Raw genomic sequence first — 18,941 nt, 5'->3', positions numbered from 1 at the left:
CCACTTTTGTTTTAACACATATGCCCTACTTTCCATGGGCCTGGCTAGTTCTCTGTGTGTTTTGGTAACATCGCAAACACCCTTCTAGTCTTTCTCTTTTACAGCTCTCTCTCTACCTCTCTCTACCACTCTCTTTCTCCCTTTCTCCCTCACCCTTTCTCTCTCTTTCCTCGCTCTTCTCTCTCTCTCTCTCTCTCTACCGCTCTCTTTCTCACTTTCTCCCTCACCCTTTCTCTCTCTTTCCTCGCTCTTCTCTCTCTCTCTCTCTCTCTCACCGCTCTTCTTTCTCTCTCTCTCTCTCTCCCCGCTCTTCTCTCTCGCTCTCTCTCTTTCCTCGCTCTACCTATCTTTCTTTGCTCGCTCTCTTCCCCCTCTCTCTCTCTCTTTCTCCACCGTGTCTTGGAGAGTTGATTTGCGTTTTCTCCCTGCTGCCCTTTCCTTCATACCCCGCCATCCAGTGGAATGCAGAGGCTACCGTGGCAACCCCTGGGCTTTTTGTCAAACTGTGGAGATCAGGTTTCATTCAAAGTAATGTTCATTCACCTCTCAAAAAATACGTTTAGTTTATACATGGCAGTCTCATAATAGACTGGGAAAATAACTAAAACAGCTGCTTAGAAATTAAACTCATTATTTTATTATTTTAGAGAAGGTTTTTTGGAAGGAGTATCCTTTCTACCCTTGTCAATTGCTAGTGAAAATGACTTTTTCTGGCATACTTTTTTAGTTTGAGACAGTGTATTGAGTTTTCAAAAGCTTTGTCCTCAGTTATATATTTTTCAGGTGAAAATCGTTTGATTTTTTTTCCATTATCTGGTCTATTTTGGTTTATTGTTTACATCTGATGAGCTTTCCCATAGCTTTTGGTCCAAAATCACACTTTGGCGTGTGTCTTCATTTCCTGCAATATATCTAGTATTTATTTCTCATGTTTAAATTGCACGTCTTTGAGTACACATATTTGTTTACTCAGTAAAACGGTCCACACAAATCAATATGGGACAGGAAGTGGAGCTTCAGTGCTTCCTGGGATGTGAAGTCTTTCCATCGTGTGCCTTTGCAGAGATCTATACTATCCAGGGGAACTCTCACGGTCGGCCCTGCTACCTGCCCTTCATGTACGATGGCCAGTGGTTCCACAACTGCACCAGTATTGGCAGAGAGGACGGTCACCTGTGGTGTGCCACCACCTTCGACTATGCCAAGGACGAACGCTGGGGCTTCTGTCCTGTTAAGAGTGAGTCACCCCCCACACACACACACACCACAGACTCTATGTTTCTTTATGACTTTTTCCCCTTGCAATGATCTCTGTTTCTCCTTCCCTCCCCCCATCTCTCTCTCTATCTCTCTCTCTCTCTCTCTCTCTATCCCCCTGCCAGGCAATGACTGTGAGACGTTCTGGGACACAGACCCCCTGACAGACAGCTGCTACCAGTTCAACTTCCAGGCCACCCTGTCATGGAGCGAGGCTCGCATCAGCTGCCAACAGCAGAGAGCTGACCTGCTCAGTATCACCAAGCTGCATGAGCAGACCTACATCAACGGTAGGGGACCAGAGGAGAGTCTAAAATGCAGTTCTCTGTGCTACAACACGGGAGTGCTTTTCCCCCTTATTCTCGGTTTGATGGAAATATGTTTATAGGTGTGTTATGAACTGGTATTAAACATTACTGATAAACAACTATGTATTAAGCGTTTATAAGCCATTTAAAAGGATACCTTAAAATCAAGTGTTACCATCTCTTCCCAACTTACCTCTTCTCCAATAGTTTTAAAGAGGTAGAGTGTGTTCTTGTCTCGGGTTTATATGAGGACATCTTAGGTTTTTAAGAGAAGTCTCTCCCTGCTGCTGTAGGTTTGCTGACTGGTTACAGTGCTTCTCTGTGGATCGGTCTGAATGACCTGGACATCAGCGGAGGTTGGCAGTGGGCTGACTCCTCCCCGCTCAAATACCTCAACTGGGAGAACGGTGAGAGAACACTGCCTTTAACCCAACCCAACCTCAACCATCCTCAACCATCTGTTTAACCCAACCTCAACCGTCCTCAACCATCTGTTTAACCCAACCTCAACCATCCTCAACTATCTGTTTAACCCAACCTCAACCGTCCTCAACCATCTGTTTAACCCAACCCAACCTCAACCATCCTCAACCATCTGTTTAACCCAACCTCAACCGTCCTCAACCATCTGTTTAACCCAACCTCAACCATCCTCAACTATCTGTTTAACCCAACCTCAACCATCCTCAACTATCTGTTTAACCCAACCTCAACCATCCTCAACTATCTGTTGAACCCAACCCAACCTCAACCATCCTCAACCATCTGTTTAACCCAACCTCAACCATCCTCAACTATCTGTTTAACCCAACCCAACCTCAACCATCCTCAACCATCTGTTTAACCCAACCTCAACCGTCCTCAACCATCTGTTTAACCCAACCTCAACCATCCTCAACTATCTGTTTAACCCAACCTCAACCATCCTCAACCATCTGTTTAACCCAACCTCAACCATCCTCAACTATCTGTTTAACCCAACCCAACCTCAACCATCCTCAACCATCTGTTTAACCCAACCTCAACCGTCCTCAACCATCTGTTTAACCCAACCTCAACCATCCTCAACTATCTGTTTAACCCAACCTCAACCATCCTCAACTATCTGTTTAACCCAACCTCAACCATCCTCAACCATCTGTTTAACCCAACCTCAACCGTCCTCAACCATCTGTTTAACCCAACCTCAACCATCCTCAACCATCTGTTTAACCCAACCTCAACCATCCTCAACCATCTGTTTAACCCAACCTCAACCATCCTCAACCATCTGTTGAACCCAACCCAACCTCAACCATCCTCAACCATCTGTTTAACCCAACCTCAACCATCCTCAACTATCTGTTTAACCCAACCTCAACCATCCTCAACCATCTGTTTAACCCAACCTCAACCATCCTCAACCATCTGTTTAACCCAACCTCAACCATCCTCAACCATCTGTTTAACCCAACCTCAACCATCCTCAACCATCTGTTTAACCCAACCTCAACCATCCTCAACTATCTGTTGAACCCAACCCAACCTCAACCATCCTCAACTATCTGTTTAACCCAACCTCAACCATCCTCAACTATCTGTTTAACCCAACCCAACCTCAACCATCCTCAACCATCTGTTTAACCCAACCTCAACCATCCTCAACCATCTGTTTAACCCAACCTCAACCATCCTCAACCATCTGTTTAACCCAACCTCAACCATCCTCAACTATCTGTTTAACCCAACCTCAACCATCCTCAACCATCTGTTGAACCCAACCCAACCTCAACCATCCTCAACCATCTGTTTAACCCAACCTCAACCATCTCAACTATCTGTTTAACCCAACCCAACCTCAACCATCCTCAACCATCTGTTTAACCCAACCTCAACCATCCTCAACCATCTGTATAACCCAAACCTCAACCATCCTCAACGATCTGTTTAACCCAACCTCAACCATCCTCAACTATCTGTTTAACCCAACCTCAACCATCTGTTTAACTCAACTCAACCTCAACCATCCTCAACCATCTGTTTAACCCAACCTCAACCGTCCTCAACCATCGGTTTAACCCAACCTCAACCATCCTCAACTATCTGTTTAACCCAACCCAACCTCAACCATCTGTTTAACCAACCCAACCTCAACCATCCTCAACCATCTGTTTAACCCAACCTCAACCATCCTCAACCATCTTTATAACCTCAACCACCTCAACCATCTGTTTAACCCAACCTCAACCATCCTCAACTATCTGTTTAACCCAACCTCAACCATCCCACTATCTGTTTAACCAACCCAACCTCAACCATCCTCAACCATCTGTTTAACCCAACCTCAACCATCCTCAACCATCTGTTTATAACCTCAAACCTCAACCATCTGTTTAACCCAACCTCAACCATCCTCAACTATCTGTTTAACCCAACCTCAACCATCTGTTTAACTCAACCCAACCTCAACCATCCTCAACCATCTGTTTAACCCAACCTCAACCATCCTCAACCATCTGTTTAACCCAACCTCAACCATCCTCAACTATCTGTTTAACCCAACCTCAACCTCAACCATCTGTTTAACTCAACTCACCACCTCAACCATCTGTTTAACCAAACCCAACCTCAACCATCCTCAACCATCTGTTTAACCCAACCTCAACCATCCTCAACCATCTGTTTAACCCAAACCTCAACCATCCTCAACTATCTGTTTAACCCAACCTCAACCTCAACCATCTGTTTAACTCAACCATCCTCAACTATCCTCAACCATCCTCAACCATCTGTTTAACCAAGTCAACCTCAACCATCCTCAACCATCTGTTTAACCCAACCTCAACCATCCTCAACCATCTGTTTAACCTCAACCATCCTCAATTATCTGTTTAACCCAACCTCAACCATCCTCAACTATCTGTTTAACCCAACCTCAACCATCTGTTTAACTCAACTCAACCTCAACCATCCTCAACCATCTGTTTAACCCAACCTCAACCGTCCTCAACCATCTGTTTAACCCAACCTCAACCATCCTCAACTATCTGTTTAACCCAACCTCAACCATCTGTTTAACCAACCCAACCTCAACCATCCTCAACCATCTGTTTAACCCAACCTCAACCATCCTCAACCATCTGTATAACCCAAACCTCAACCATCTGTTTAACCCAACCTCAACCATCCTCAACTATCTGTTTAACCCAACCTCAACCATCTGTTTAACCAACCCAACCTCAACCATCCTCAACCATCTGTTTAACCCAACCTCAACCATCCTCAACCATCTGTATAACCCAAACCTCAACCATCTGTTTAACCCAACCTCAACCATCCTCAACTATCTGTTTAACCCAACCTCAACCATCTGTTTAACTCAACTCAACCTCAACCATCCTCAACCATCTGTTTAACCCAACCTCAACCGTCCTCAACCATCTGTTTAACCCAACCTCAACCATCCTCAACTATCTGTTTAACCCAACCCAACCTCAACCATCTGTTTAACTCAACTCAACCTCAACCATCTGTTTAACCAAACCCAACCTCAACCATCCTCAACCTCTGTTTAACCCAACCTCAACCGTCCTCAACCATCTGTTTAACCCAACCTCAACCATCCTCAACTATCTGTTTAACCCAACCCAACCTCAACCATCTGTTTAACTCAACTCAACCTCAACCATCCTCAACCATCTGTTTAACTCAACTCAACCTCAACCATCCTCAACCATCTGTTTAACCCAACCTCAATTGATCCTCAACCATCTGTTTAACCCAGACCTCAACCATCCTCAACTATCTGGGCCCTGAAAACCCAAACCTCATACCATCTGTGAAAAGGAAAACTCAACTCAAAGGTTAGGGTTCAGCCATCTGTTTGGTTAAGTTTAAAATCAGACCTCATTTTGTGGCCATCCTCAACCTCTGTTTAACCCAGCTGCCTTCAACCGTCATGACTCAACCATCTGCATTTTAACCCAACCTCAACCATCCTCAACTATCTGTTTAACCCAACCCAACCTCAACCATCTGTTTAACTCAACTCAACCTCAACCATCCTCAACCGTCTGTTTAACCCAACCCAACCTCAACCATCCTCAACCATCTGTTTAACCCCAACCTCAACCATCTGTTTAACCCAACCCAACCTCAACCATCCTCAAACATCTGTTTAACCCAACCCAACCTCAACCATCTGTTTAACTCAACTCAACCTCAACCATCCTCAACCATCTGTTTAACCCAACCCAACCCAACCTCAACCATCCTCAACCATCTTTTTAACCCAACCATCTGTTTAACCCATCCTCAACCATCGTTTTAACCCAACCCAACATCAACCATCTTTTTAACCCAACACAACCTCAACCATCCTCAACCATCTTTTTAACCCAACCTCAACCATCCTCAACCATCTGTTTAACCCAACCCAACCTCATCCATCCTCAACCATCTTTTTAACCCAACCTCAACCATCTGTTTAACCCATCCTCAACCATCGTTTTAACCCACCCCAACCTCAACCATCATCAACCCTCCTTTAAAAGCAGATTGATGCTTATTGTTATGAATCTTCCCCTGGAAGCAGACCTGAGCGATCTTCGCTCGATGGGCCAGCTGAAAAGTCCAAATTGGCTATATAGTAAAAATGTATGAAAAGGAAAATGTGCTTTTGGTCTTAATTTAAGGTTAGGGTTAGCAGTGTTAGGGTTATGGTTAAGTTTAAAATCAGATTTTATGATTTTGTGGCTATGCCAGCAAGTGACCACTCTGCAGAGCTGCCTTCATGGCAATATTCATGACAATAAATGCCAACCTACGCATTTTAACCCAATCCTCATCCATCCTCAACAATCCTTTTAACCCAACCCCATCCATCCTCAACCATCCATTTAACCCAACCCCATCCATCCTCAACCATCCGTTTAACCCAACCCCATCCATCCTCAACCATCCGTTTAACCCAACCCCATCCATCCTCAACCATCCGTTTAACCCAACCCCATCCATCCTCAACCATCCGTTTAACCCAACCCCATCCATCCTCAACCATCCGTTTAACCCAACCCCATCCATCCTCAACCATCCGTTTAACCCAACCCCATCCATCCTCAACCATCCGTTTAACCCAACCCCATCCATCCTCAACCATCCGTTTAACCCAACCCCATCCATCCTCAACCATCCGTTTAACCCAACCCCATCCATCCTCAACCATCCGTTTAACCCAACCCCATCCATCCTCAACCATCCGTTTAACCCAACCCCATCCATCCTCAACCATCCGTTTAACCCAACCCCATCCATCCTCAACCATCCGTTTAACCCAACCCCATCCATCCTCAACCATCCGTTTAACCCAACCCCATCCATCCTCAACCATCCGTTTAACCCAACCCCATCCATCCTCAACCATCCGTTTAACCCAACCCCATCCATCCTCAACCATCCGTTTAACCCAACCCCATCCATCCTCAACCATCCGTTTAACCCAACCCCATCCATCCTCAACCATCCGTTTAACCCAACCCCATCCATCCTCAACCATCCGTTTAACCCAACCCCATCCATCCTCAACCATCCGTTTAACCCAACCCCATCCATCCTCAACCATCCGTTTAACCCAACCCAACCTCTGCCATCTGTTTACAACACCACAGACTCTACAGATAACATCTAACGTTCCCTTCTTTCTATCTCACAATATGTGTTGTATTTCAATCCCAGACCAGCCGAGCCATGTGGATGAGGAGAACTGTGCGGCGATCAGGACAGAGTCGTCCGGCCGCTGGCAGAACAGAGACTGCTCTGTAGCCCTTCCCTATGTCTGTAAGAAGAGACCCAATGCCACCCTGGACCCCTTCACCACCGGTACGTCTGCCTAGTCACCGGTCGAGACTCTAGACCTCCTTATCAATTCCTCCCTGCTAAAGCTTTGACAGCTGTAGGAGCTTCATTTGATCACTCTTCTGTTGCTGAGAATTTTCCTGCAAAACAGGAAAGGCACATTTTTAGTATATTTGAGTTTTTAGAAAGTTTTAGAATGTTTGTAATTTCCACTTTCAAAATTCAGACTTGATTTTCCTTTACGTAAAATGTATCAACCCCTACAAAATGTCAATTTGTTACAATCCACATAAGAATTCACATTTCCTGTTGCTGCAGGCTTATTTTCCCGCTGTGGCAAACCGGCTCAAATTAAGATACATCTGTAGCTTGTTGTTTCATGGATAGTTACATCCCCTGTATGTGAGCAGTTAGAGTCATAGAAAAAAATCATAGATTTGTGATACCATCGGGTTATATGCTCGCTACTGTATTAACAAATAGTTAATATAGGGTATATTTCCCTTCTGTTTGCTCTCTGTCACTGCTCTGTGGGCTGCAGACTCGTGGGCGGATGATGAGAAGTACGAGTGTGATGTAGGCTGGCAGGCGTTCCAGGCAGGCTGCTACAGACTGACGTCAGAGAAGGTGGACTGGGACGCTGCTCAGAAAACCTGTCAGAAAATGGAGGCCAACCTGGTCAGCCTCCACACCCTGCCTGAACTAGAGTTCATCATCAACAACATCAAGCGAGGTACACAGATAGTGCAGCATGTCACGGAAAGGTTCCTCAACCCGAAGACAGGCAGCTACACAGATAGTACAACAATGTACATGTCTCGAAAGGGAGCTTCAACTTCGGTGTCAATAGTTTCTCTCACGGGAGACAGTTGATCTTGGTTCTTGTTCGTGATTATATATAGCACCTATGTACAATTTGTTTACGTTGTTTACCTGAAACAACAACAATGAAATGAAATAAAAATAGAGTACCAGTCAAAAGTTTGGAAATGTTTTGGTTAATACATGATTCCATATGTGTTATTTCGTAGTTTTGATGTCTTCACTATTATTCTACAGTGTAGAAATAAAGAAAAACCTTTGAATGAGTAGGTGTGTTCAAGCGTTTGACTGGTACTTTATATAATAAGTTATTTACAACTTTTTCACCACCACACTATGAGGACAGGGGTTGGCATACTGTAGTTCCACCCTGCCTACACTTTTAGAAAAAAAGGTGCTATCGAGAACCTAAACGGGTTCTTCGGGTGCACTCATTGGAAAAACCCTTTGAGGAACCCTTTTTGGTTCCAGGTAGAAAGAACCTTTTTATTTCCAAGTAGAACCCTTTTGGGTTCAAAGTAGAACCCTTTCCACGGAGGGCTCTACATGGAACCCATAAGGGTTGTACCTAGAACCAAAAAGGATTCTCCTATGGGGACAGCCGAAGAACCCCTTAGGAGCATATTTGTTGAAGATTGTCTAATACTCCAATCCACTCACTGCTTCTCCCATCTTGTTTCTGTCCTAATGTGATTGCTGTAGTGTCTCCTCCTCCCTGCTCTGTGATAGTTATCGTCCTATCTCTGTGTGTCAGATGTGGAGGAGCTGTGGATTGGTCTCCATGACACGGCTATGCAGATGGACTTCCAGTGGACAGACCACACGCCCGTCATCTTCACTTACTGGCATCCCTTTGAGCCCAACAACTTCCAAAACACCCCAGAGGACTGTGTCACCATCTGGGGACCCGTGAGTGACCCTTGGCCTTTGACCCCTATAGTCTGGACCCTTCGTAATCTCACAGCATTGTGTTCTGACTGCCAACAAGCCCTACAGAAAACGATTGTTTATACTCTGCAGCTGTGCCCTCTCTCTTTCTGTGTTTGTGTGTGTACGTGTACAGGAAGGCCGCTGGAATGACAGTCCCTGTAACCAGACCCTGCCGTCCATCTGTAAGAAAGCAGCCCAGAAGACTGACGGAGAGGCACAGGACCACGGGTGCAAACCAGTAAGATTTACTGTAGTCCCTTTCTTTATTTCCCTCTCTCTACGTTCTGTTTTTTCCTCTCCCTTTGTCTCTCCTCTGTTTCTCCCTCCCCCTCTCTCTCTCTATGTTCTCTTTTTCCCTCTCCCTTTGTCTCTCCTCTGTTTCTCCCTCCCTCCCCCTCTCTCTCTCTACATTCTCTTTTTCCCTCTCCCTTTGTCTCTCCTCTGTTTCTCCCTCCCCCTCTCTCTCTACTTTCTTTCTCTCTCACTCCTTCTCTCTCTTTCCTCTCTTTCCTCTCTCTCTCTCTCCCTCTCTCTCCCTCTCTCTCACTCCTTCCTCTCACTCCCCCACTCATTAGTGTGCTTGCTGAAGGCAAACAATTCCATCTGTTATTCCCCTCCTGTATCTATTGTATCTTTCTTATTCTGTCTGATCTGTCGCTCCCCGCCATCCTTTATCTGCTTCCCTTTATCTCCGTCTCTGTCTGCCTAGAAACGCTCTATTCACAGTTCTAGCAGCGTCACGCTGTTCTAACTCCAGATGCAGACAGTCAGCACTGGCACTCTGAATGCAGATGGTACATATTTGAGTGCACCCCCTCACACTCTTCTCCCCCTCCCCGTGCACCCCTCCGCCCCCTCCCCCTCCGCCCCTCTGCGCTCTGACCACACGCCACCTCCCCTCTGCCCCAGTCTGTATTTGCTCTGAATCACTCCCTCAGGGCCAGGGAGATCAGCCAGACAACCCCCAGACAACCCCCAGACAACCCCCAGACAACCCCACAAATGTGTTCACATTCACAAAAATACCCACACACAAATGAACCATATCCACAGGTCTCACATCTGGTAAACCCATCTCTCTCTCTCCCCTCCCTCCCTCCCTCCCTCCCTCCCTCTCCCTCCCTCTCCTCTCCTCTCCTCTCTCTCTCTCTCTCTCTCTCTCTCTCTCTCTCTCTCTCTCTCTCTCTCTCTCTCTCTCTCTCTCTCTCTCTCTCCCTCCCTCCCTCCCTCCCTCCCTCTCTCTCTCTCTCTCTCCTCTCTCTCTCTCTCTCTCTCTCCCTCCCTCTCCCCTCCCTCCCTCCCTCCCTCTCTCTCTCTCTCTCTCTCTCTCTCTCTCTGTCTCTCTCTCTCTCTCTCTCCCTCCCTCCCTCCCTCCCCTCCCTCTCCCTCCCTCCCTCTCTCTCTCTCTCTCTCTCTCTCTCTCTCTCTCTCTCTCTCTCTCTCTCTGTCTCTCTCTCTGTCTCTCTCTCTGTCTCTCTGTGTCTCTCTGTCTGTCTCTCTGCAATTTCACAGATTGTAATTCTCTTCATATCTTTGACTAGTTTCCCCCGTGGTTGTGTGCTCTCCTCTCCTGCTATATTTCAACCCTCTCCTCCTGTTTAAAGGGGTAAAAACGTTTACTCGGGCAGAGGTATGGCTGTTTGATCCTGATGCTTCAGTAATTTAGTGTTTATGTACTCTCTCCCTCCCTCACTAGACATGATGGATAGCCCAGCTAATGCCTCATGGCAAATGAGCTACTGCTGTTAGCTTGGCTCCTGCTTGGCCAACTTCTCTGTGGAGTTGACTGCATTGTGCGATTTTGTATGAGTTAATGCTCGCTTTTTTGTTGTTGAGTTAACTCAACATCTGAAGAGAAAGTGTGAGACAACCAAGTTACTAACTTAATGGTTCTGCGGTTCTGCGGTTCTGTCGGAACAATAGGGTCTATATGATCCATAGCTCATTGGCTCAGAGAACTGTAACACTAGAGATCCCCAGAGAGTGTTGCATTGTGGGTCATGTGACAGGAGAGAGAAAGAGAGAGAGAAATAGATAACATGTGCATCTGCCTCTCCAGTATGATTCTCGTATAGAGGAGGGCTGCTCACCAGCTGGAAGTCTGAGGTTTCTCCCTCCCTGCCAAGTGCAGTTGTGCAAAAGCCTGAAGTTGGACTGAATCACACAAAGTGACTCTCTCCACCTCCCTCTCTCGCGTACGCACTCACTTCAACGCACACATTTACACGACTACACACTCAAACCCTTGTGACCTTTTTGTGTGTTGGAGAGAGAGCGAGAGAGAGAGAGCGGTGGAGAGAGAGAGCGTAGCTCTGACTTGTTCTGTCCTGTCCCAGTTTTATAAGTAGGGGAAAAAGAATAGCCCTCTCCTTGTTAGCCGTGTGTGGTTTATAGTACTTTATGCTTATACGTTACCATCTCATCTGGTTGTGTTTTCATGCAAGTATCTGGACGTAGATAGATCTCTTTGGATAGTTGTAATTTCTACACCTCCTCAACCTTTCACCTCTCTCTCTCTCGCCAGGGCTGGAGATGGCACAGTCCGGCCTGCTACTGGGTGGGAGAGGAGCAGGTGACCTTCGAGGAGGGCAGGAAGGCCTGCGCTGGCAGCGGAGCAACCCTCATCACCATCACCAATAGGTACGCACACACACATGCGTACCTGTACATACACTCATGCACATATGCAAGCAAGCAAGCACGCACAGACACAAACACACACCTAGGGTAACCTCTGACCCCCGAGCCTTTTCCATGTGCGTTGTTGTAGGTTTGAGCAGGCATTTGTCAACAGTTTGGTGTTTGGCCGTTCTGGGGATTCGTTCTGGATAGCCCTGCTTGACCAGAAAAGCCCCGGGAAATTCCGCTGGCTCAGCGGGGATGAAGTGGCCTATACCAACTGGAACAGAGACCAGCCAGGTGGGGACATGGACCTCTGTCTCTCTATCTGTCCACAGAGCTATCATGACGGACATGTTGGTCTTGTACTAGTCTTCAGGGCACCTGTCTGTGCTGTATGCCATATGCCCAGAGCAAAGTCAAAACTAGATACGGTATAAACACTTATCTCTTGAATATTCATTGTGGATAAATTGCCAATGACTTAATCAGGTGATTTGTTTGCCGTTTTCAAGACCATCTTTTTGCCACGATCTCTACCATCCCCACTGGTGTGCCAGTCAGTCAGTTACTCCCAGACCCAGACTCATGCAACTACGTAACATGGACCACTCTCTCCCCCCTCTCCTCTGTCAGGAGGAAACATCAAGGGGGGCTGTGTAACCATGGAGACGGGCTACGCCACAGGCCTATGGGAGGTGAAGGACTGTGCGTCGGCCCGGGCCAAGTTCATCTGTAGACTGAACCAGGACACGTCCCTCAGCCCTGAGCCCCCCACCCCACTCCCCACCCCCAGCCTCACTGGATCCTGCCCCAACGGGTGGAAGACAAACGGCAAGCTGCACCACTGCTACAAGGTATCCTACACCTTTTCCACTGCTTGATATTACTACACAGTGAAGAGGCGACTCCAGGATGCTGGCCTTCTAGGCAGAGTTCCTCTGTCCAGTGTCTGTGTTCTTTTGCCCATCTTAATCTTTTCTTTTTATTGGCCATTCTAAGATACTATTTAATGAAGCTGCCATTTGAGGACTTGTGAGGCATTTGTTCCTCAAACTAGACACTGTAAGGTATTTGTCCTCTTGCTCTGTTGTGGCTCCCACTCTTTCTATTCAGGTTAGGGCCAGTTTGTGCTGTTCTGTGAAGGGAGTAGTGCACAGCATTGTACGAGATCTTCAGTTTCTTGGCAATTTCTCGCATGGAATAGCCTTCATTTCTCAGAACAAGAATAGACTGACGAGTTTCAGAAGAAAGTTCTTTGTTTCTGGCCATTTTGAGCCTGTAATCGAACCCACAAATGCTGATGCTCCAGATACGGAACTAGTCTAAAGAAGGCCAGTTTTATTGCTTCTTTTGCTAGCAAAATTGCAAAATGGTTTTCTAATTATCAATTAGCCTTTTTGAAATGCTAAACTTGTATTGGCTAACACAACGCCTATGTAGATGTTCCATTAAAAAATCTGCCGTTTCCAGCTACAATAGTCATTTACAACATTAACAATGTCTACACTCAATTTCTGAACAATTTGATGTTATTTTAATGGACAAAAAAATGTGTTTTTCTTTAAAAAACAAGGACATTTCAAAGTGACCTCAAACTTTTGAACGATAGTGTATATTTTAAGGATATGTATTAGTTTAGTCAATATAGATACCATTTATTTGCCTCTAACGCCTCTGTGTGTGTGTGTGTGTGTGTGTGTGTGTGTGTGTGTGTGTGTGTGTGTGTGTGTGTGTGTGTGTGTGTGTGTGTGTATGCACGTGCCTGCCTGCCTGCCTGCATGTGTGTGTCCCCCAGGTGTTCGACTCGGCCCAGATGGACCAGAAGCTGAACTGGCTGCAGGCCCACCTAGCCTGTCAGAGACACCATGGAGCCAACCTGCTGAGTGTCAGTGGCCCAGAGGAGGAGCACTTCATACTGCAGATATTACACGAAGCCTTTGGGTGGGTGGACACTCCACCTTGATCATGCATGGGTTGTAATGAAAGGGTCTCTATTACAGGGCCTAGACTGGATGGAGGGAGAATGTTGTTCTTATTTGAAAAGGGGATGGGTTTGTAATTTAAAGAGGGAATGTGGATGTAATGATGAGGATGATAATAATAAATATAATAAGAATTTTTGAGGGGTGCTTATATTTGTCCTGTTACACACAGTGTGTAATGGAAATGTGTTTTTTTGCATTTAGGGTTAAGTGCCTGGCTCAAGGGCACAGTGACAGATTATATATATATATATTTTATGGTGAAGACTATGATGATGATGATAGTAATGATGATGCTGCTGCTGATGATCACAATGACAATAATGATGATGCCGACGACTCTGCTCCTGCTGATGATGATGTTGATGATGATGATGGTCCACAGGGAGTCAGAGGACCATGAGCAGCGCTGGTTCTGGATCGGCCTGAACCGCAGGAACCCCATGGACAACGGTAGCTGGAAGTGGAGCGATGGACTGGCCGTGAGTCACAGCATCACCGTCCCGTCATCCAGCCACAGCATTACACCACAGCATAGACCTAATTCGAGCAGCCAAACCACAGCACTATCTATTATTGACCCAGCTTGACACAGCGACCTTGATTTACCGATAGCTACAGCCCAGCTACAACATCATACAGCCTCTTGCACCCTATACGTGTTTCCTCAAAGCTTAGAGATATAGCTACCTACTTTTCAAGCTAATTTTGTAACGTCCTCTAACCCATCTTCCTCTGCATGTCAGTATACGTACCAGAACTTTGGGCGTTACTACTACAACGTCCGTCAGTGTGCAGCAGCAGATCTGGGCACCATGACCTGGCTGGCCATGCGCTGTGACGCTGAACTGGACTGGATCTGCAAGATCCCCAAAGGTAACAGCAAGACAACAGAACCACACATAGACACTGATACAGTCACAAAGGAGTGCTACTGCTGTATACAGACACTATAGAGACACGCTGACACAAGGGGCCCTTGTTGTTGCCTGAAAGCTTTCATTTTGAACATTCAAGTCTGTGTTATATAGTGCTGAGCGAATAACCCCCCAAAATGTTTATATCGGTTATTAAACAACTAATTGTCTGACGTTGGTTCAATTACTTGAATTCCATTTCGTTTTTTTTTTTTTTTTTTTTGGGGGTGAGCCTAATACACCGTTTCTCTGGAGAGAAATCAAATACTTCAGGAGAGAAATCCAGTCATTAACTATGTGGGATGTTGAAGGGAGTTGTAGTTTTCATTAAGCAAATATGTGACCGACCGGCTTGATTCGGTCTTATGTAGCAACATTTGCAATGGTGTTTTTTACATTGGATAAAAGTAGAGACTCGGAGCTAGAACATTTGATGTCTTACACTACAATCAGTGCTTAATTTGTAACTCGGGAGGTTCTGGAACAAAAAGGGAGCACGAGAGGGGGGTTGAGAAGTTCTGAGGTTCTGAGGTACCTTTATAGTAAAGCATTGCATGCATATCATTGCATTTGCGTGGTGACATAGAGCAGTAGAGTAGAGGCACTTACACAAGTTGCACACATTGGGGAACATTTTTGGAGACGTTGGCAGAATATTTTTAATACAGCACAAATGTGAATCTGAGATCAATAAAAACAACCTAGGCCTAGGTGTATGGAGGCGCATGTTGTAGGCTACAATTTGAGGAGGAAATTATAGTCCTAAAAATACTTTCCAGTTTCACTGACTCACCCAATGACATGCAGCTCAGTCGCTGGTGATGGCCAATGCGTTCGTGCCAAAAGCCTCTCTCTCGCTTGTTTTACTTTGTAAAACAATATTTGGAAGTTCATCAAATATGTTGGTAGCCTGCAACATAGTCTTCTCTTTTCAGCAGGAGCCATTTTGCTTTCCAACCTCTGTTTTCCCTCGATTGTATTTGTCTGTTTTGTCTGCATGCTGCTTGTTCACTGACAAATTTGCCACGCGTTCACAACTGTAGGCTATTCTTTGTTATTGGGCAACAATCCACAAGAAGCTATTGATCCTTCTCATGGTGTAGTAGGCTATTCTTTGTTATTGGGCAACAATCCACAAGAAGCTATTGATCCTTCTCATGGTGTAGTAGGCTATTCTTTGTTATTGGGCAACAATCCACAAGAAGCTATTGATCCTTCTCATGGTGTAGTAGGCTATTCTTTGTTATTGGGCAACAATCCACAAGAAGCTATTGATCCTTCTCATGGTGTAGTAGGCTATTCGGAATGATTTCATTTATTTATGAACTGACAGCAGTAATTCTAGAACCATTCTATAAGGAAATAAATTATGAAGTGCAAGGCTTGAGAGATGAGAGTTGCAGGCTCTATCAGCTCTATCAGTCTATCAGAGCAGAGAGGGAGAGAGTAAATAGAAAGTGAATCTCATCCTAGTTATGTAAGAGATACAGGCATGCTTCTCACACAGCCACCACCCGTTCATCTCACACAGAGTAGGTTACAATGTTGTACCACGTTCTTTTGTGGGGGCAGGAGAATTAACGAAGGGGCAACTCGAATGAACTTTGATCACTTTTATTCAGATTTTTACATTGCAATTTTTTACCGTATAAGGACAAATTGGTTCGGGATCAAAATAGTCCAAAACAGCGAGGTCCCGGATCCTGTTCCAGCAGAATCCCACTCAAATTAAGCACTGGCTACAGCTGAGGAACAATAGAAAAGTAATTCTGCTTTGGAAGTTGATAACCTTGTAACACCACTTTTGAGAAAATGTCCCTTGAATGTTTTGGCACACCTACAGGAGAGCTCTTCTTTATCTATACACATTCAGCATTGTTCACACCCTCTTAAGCCTTAGCCCCACCCATCTCTTTAAGGATTCACACGTGAGGCCATCTGCTAAAACAGAGTGAGTACGGTAGTGCACTAAACAACCAAAGATTTCAAGACTAACGGCTGGTTGATACTACTTCTATCGACATGTCCGTAGACAGTTGTTGCAGTGACATCAAGAATATTCTACTGAACACAAAAATGAGCAGCCTGCTGGTCTAAAATAGCATAAATTGTCTATTTTAACACCAATAAACCGATCTGTTTAAAAATGAATTTAGTATATGTCAATCTAGCAAACCAGGCAACCAAAAGCAACTTTCTAAACAATGTTTTGGTTTGTTTCTAGGTTGTTAGCTAGCTAGCTAATGTTAAGTTAGCTAGCTAGCCAGTTCAAATAATGACCATATCATATAGCTGACAATGTTAGTTAATTTGTATTCATTATTACAGGAAAAGTTCATGGCGAGCTAATGACAGAAAATAGCTTACAGTCACAAATAAAAGCAGGACATTCTACCTAAGAATTTTAAGAACTTTAACACTGACTTGTTGGCCTAACATTATATACTAATTTGACATTGGTGCAGGTCATGTTGTTCTCACATTACCGTCTCTGGTAAACACACACTATATTAAAACAAATCTATGTTTATTTGTTACATGCACAGGATACAGAAAGTGTAAATGGTACAGTGAAATGGTTACTTGTATAGTTGAGTAGAAATGTAGCTAGCTAGCTAAATAAAGAACCATAATCCCAACTCATAATGTTACTATCATGCATGAATCTCCAGGTAGCGAACGCTAAACAACTAGGTTCAAAGATAGCTAGCTAGTTCACATTAGGCTATGTAACTAGCAATGCAAATGGCACTGAGATACAAATAATATTACTACACAGATCATACACGTAGTGTTAGCTAGTGAGCCATCCAGCTAATGCTAGCTAGCTAGCTAACAGTGCGCTTCAACTTGCAATGAAAACAACTTTATGACAAAATTAGAGAAACGTATAATATCTGAAAATGTAGCAAGCTAGACTCTCTTATCCGTATACATGGATGAACGCTTCTCCCTCCCTGTTACAGATGCCATGGTTGTCCTTAGTTTGAAGATGTAATCCAGAGACAGGTGTTTTATACAACAACCTTCTGTATCCCTTTTTGACTCCCTCCACATATTTGAACGGCAGAATTTTCTCAATCTCCTTAGCTATCATACTTTGCTTCCACCGGACATTCCACTGATTTTAAAACTCACTTCATCTTGAAAGTGGCGAGCATTAGCAACACTTTTGCAGTTTTTCGCGATATCTTCCAAAAAAGCTGCGTTCAAAAGGATTACCTACACATACTGAGCAGCTCATGTTATACAGACATGGCCAAAAGTTTTGAGAATGACACAAATATTAATTTTCACAAAGTCTGGTGCCTCAGTTTGTATGATGGCAATTTGCATATACTCCAGAATGTTATGAAGAGTGATTGGATGAATTGCAATTAATTGCAAAGTCCCTCTTTGCCATGCAACTGAACTGAATCCCCTAAAAACATTTCCACTGCATTTCAGCCCTGCCACAAAAGGACCAGCTGACATCATGCCAGTGATTCTCTCATTAACACAGGTGTGAGTGTTGATGAGGACAAGGCTGTAGATCACTCTGTCATGCTGATTGAGTTCAAATAACAGACTGGAAGCTTCAAATGGAGGGTGGTGCTTGGAATCATTGTTCTCCCTCTGTCAACCATGGTTACCTGCAAGCAAACACGTGCCATCATCATTGCTTTGCACAAAAAGGGCTTCACAGGTAAGGATATTGCTGCCAGTAAAATTTCACCTAAATCAACCATTTATCGGATCATCAAGAACTTCAAGGAGAGAGGTTCAATTGTTGTGAAGAAGGCTTCAGGGTGCCCAAGAAAGTCCATCAAGCGCCAGGACCGTCTCCTAAAGTTTATTCAGCTGCAGGATCGGGGCACCACCAGTACAGAGCTTGCTCAGGAATGGCAGCAGGGAGGTGTGAGTGCATCTGCATGCACAATGAGGCAAAGACTTTTGGGGGATGGCCTGGTGTCAAGAAGGGCAGCAAAGAAGCCACTTCTCTCCAGGAAAAACATCAGGGACAGACTGATATTCTGCAAAAAGGTACAGGGATTGGACTGCTGAGGACTGGGGTAAAGTCATTTTCTCTGATGAATCCCCTTTCCGATTGTTTGGGGCATCCGGAAAAAAGCTTGTCCGGAGAAGACAAGGTGAGCGCTACCATCAGTCCTGTGTCATGCCAACAGTAAAGCATCCTGAGACCATTCATGTGTGGGGTTGCTTCTCAGCCAAGGGAGTGGGCTTACTCACAATTTTGTCCTAAGAACACAGCCATGAATAAAGTATGGTAC

At 45.0% G+C, this 18,941-nt stretch overlaps 1 protein-coding gene across 2 annotated transcripts in view; it reads left to right on the top strand.

Moving 5' to 3' along the window:
* LOC112225722 (C-type mannose receptor 2) overlaps nt 1-18,941 on the top strand; it is a 43,842-nt gene that overhangs the window by 9,425 nt on the left and 15,476 nt on the right. For both annotated transcript variants that reach the window (XM_042307251.1, XM_042307250.1), the window contains exons 3-15: nt 1,064-1,237; nt 1,383-1,547; nt 1,859-1,972; nt 7,278-7,421; nt 7,939-8,130; nt 8,974-9,128; nt 9,283-9,387; nt 11,674-11,789; nt 11,920-12,068; nt 12,405-12,625; nt 13,567-13,712; nt 14,139-14,235; nt 14,500-14,629. In XM_042307251.1, coding sequence (XP_042163185.1) covers nt 1,064-1,237; nt 1,383-1,547; nt 1,859-1,972; nt 7,278-7,421; nt 7,939-8,130; nt 8,974-9,128; nt 9,283-9,387; nt 11,674-11,789; nt 11,920-12,068; nt 12,405-12,625; nt 13,567-13,712; nt 14,139-14,235; nt 14,500-14,629 — 1,908 coding nt within the window. The remainder of the gene's footprint in view (nt 1-1,063; nt 1,238-1,382; nt 1,548-1,858; nt 1,973-7,277; nt 7,422-7,938; nt 8,131-8,973; nt 9,129-9,282; nt 9,388-11,673; nt 11,790-11,919; nt 12,069-12,404; nt 12,626-13,566; nt 13,713-14,138; nt 14,236-14,499; nt 14,630-18,941) is intronic.

This window comes from Oncorhynchus tshawytscha, linkage group LG27 (assembly GCF_018296145.1).
Source record: "Oncorhynchus tshawytscha isolate Ot180627B linkage group LG27, Otsh_v2.0, whole genome shotgun sequence".
NCBI lineage: Eukaryota > Metazoa > Chordata > Actinopteri > Salmoniformes > Salmonidae > Oncorhynchus > Oncorhynchus tshawytscha.
The sequence above is the reverse complement of the archived record's forward strand: the minus strand, read 5'-3'. Positions and strand labels throughout refer to the sequence as shown.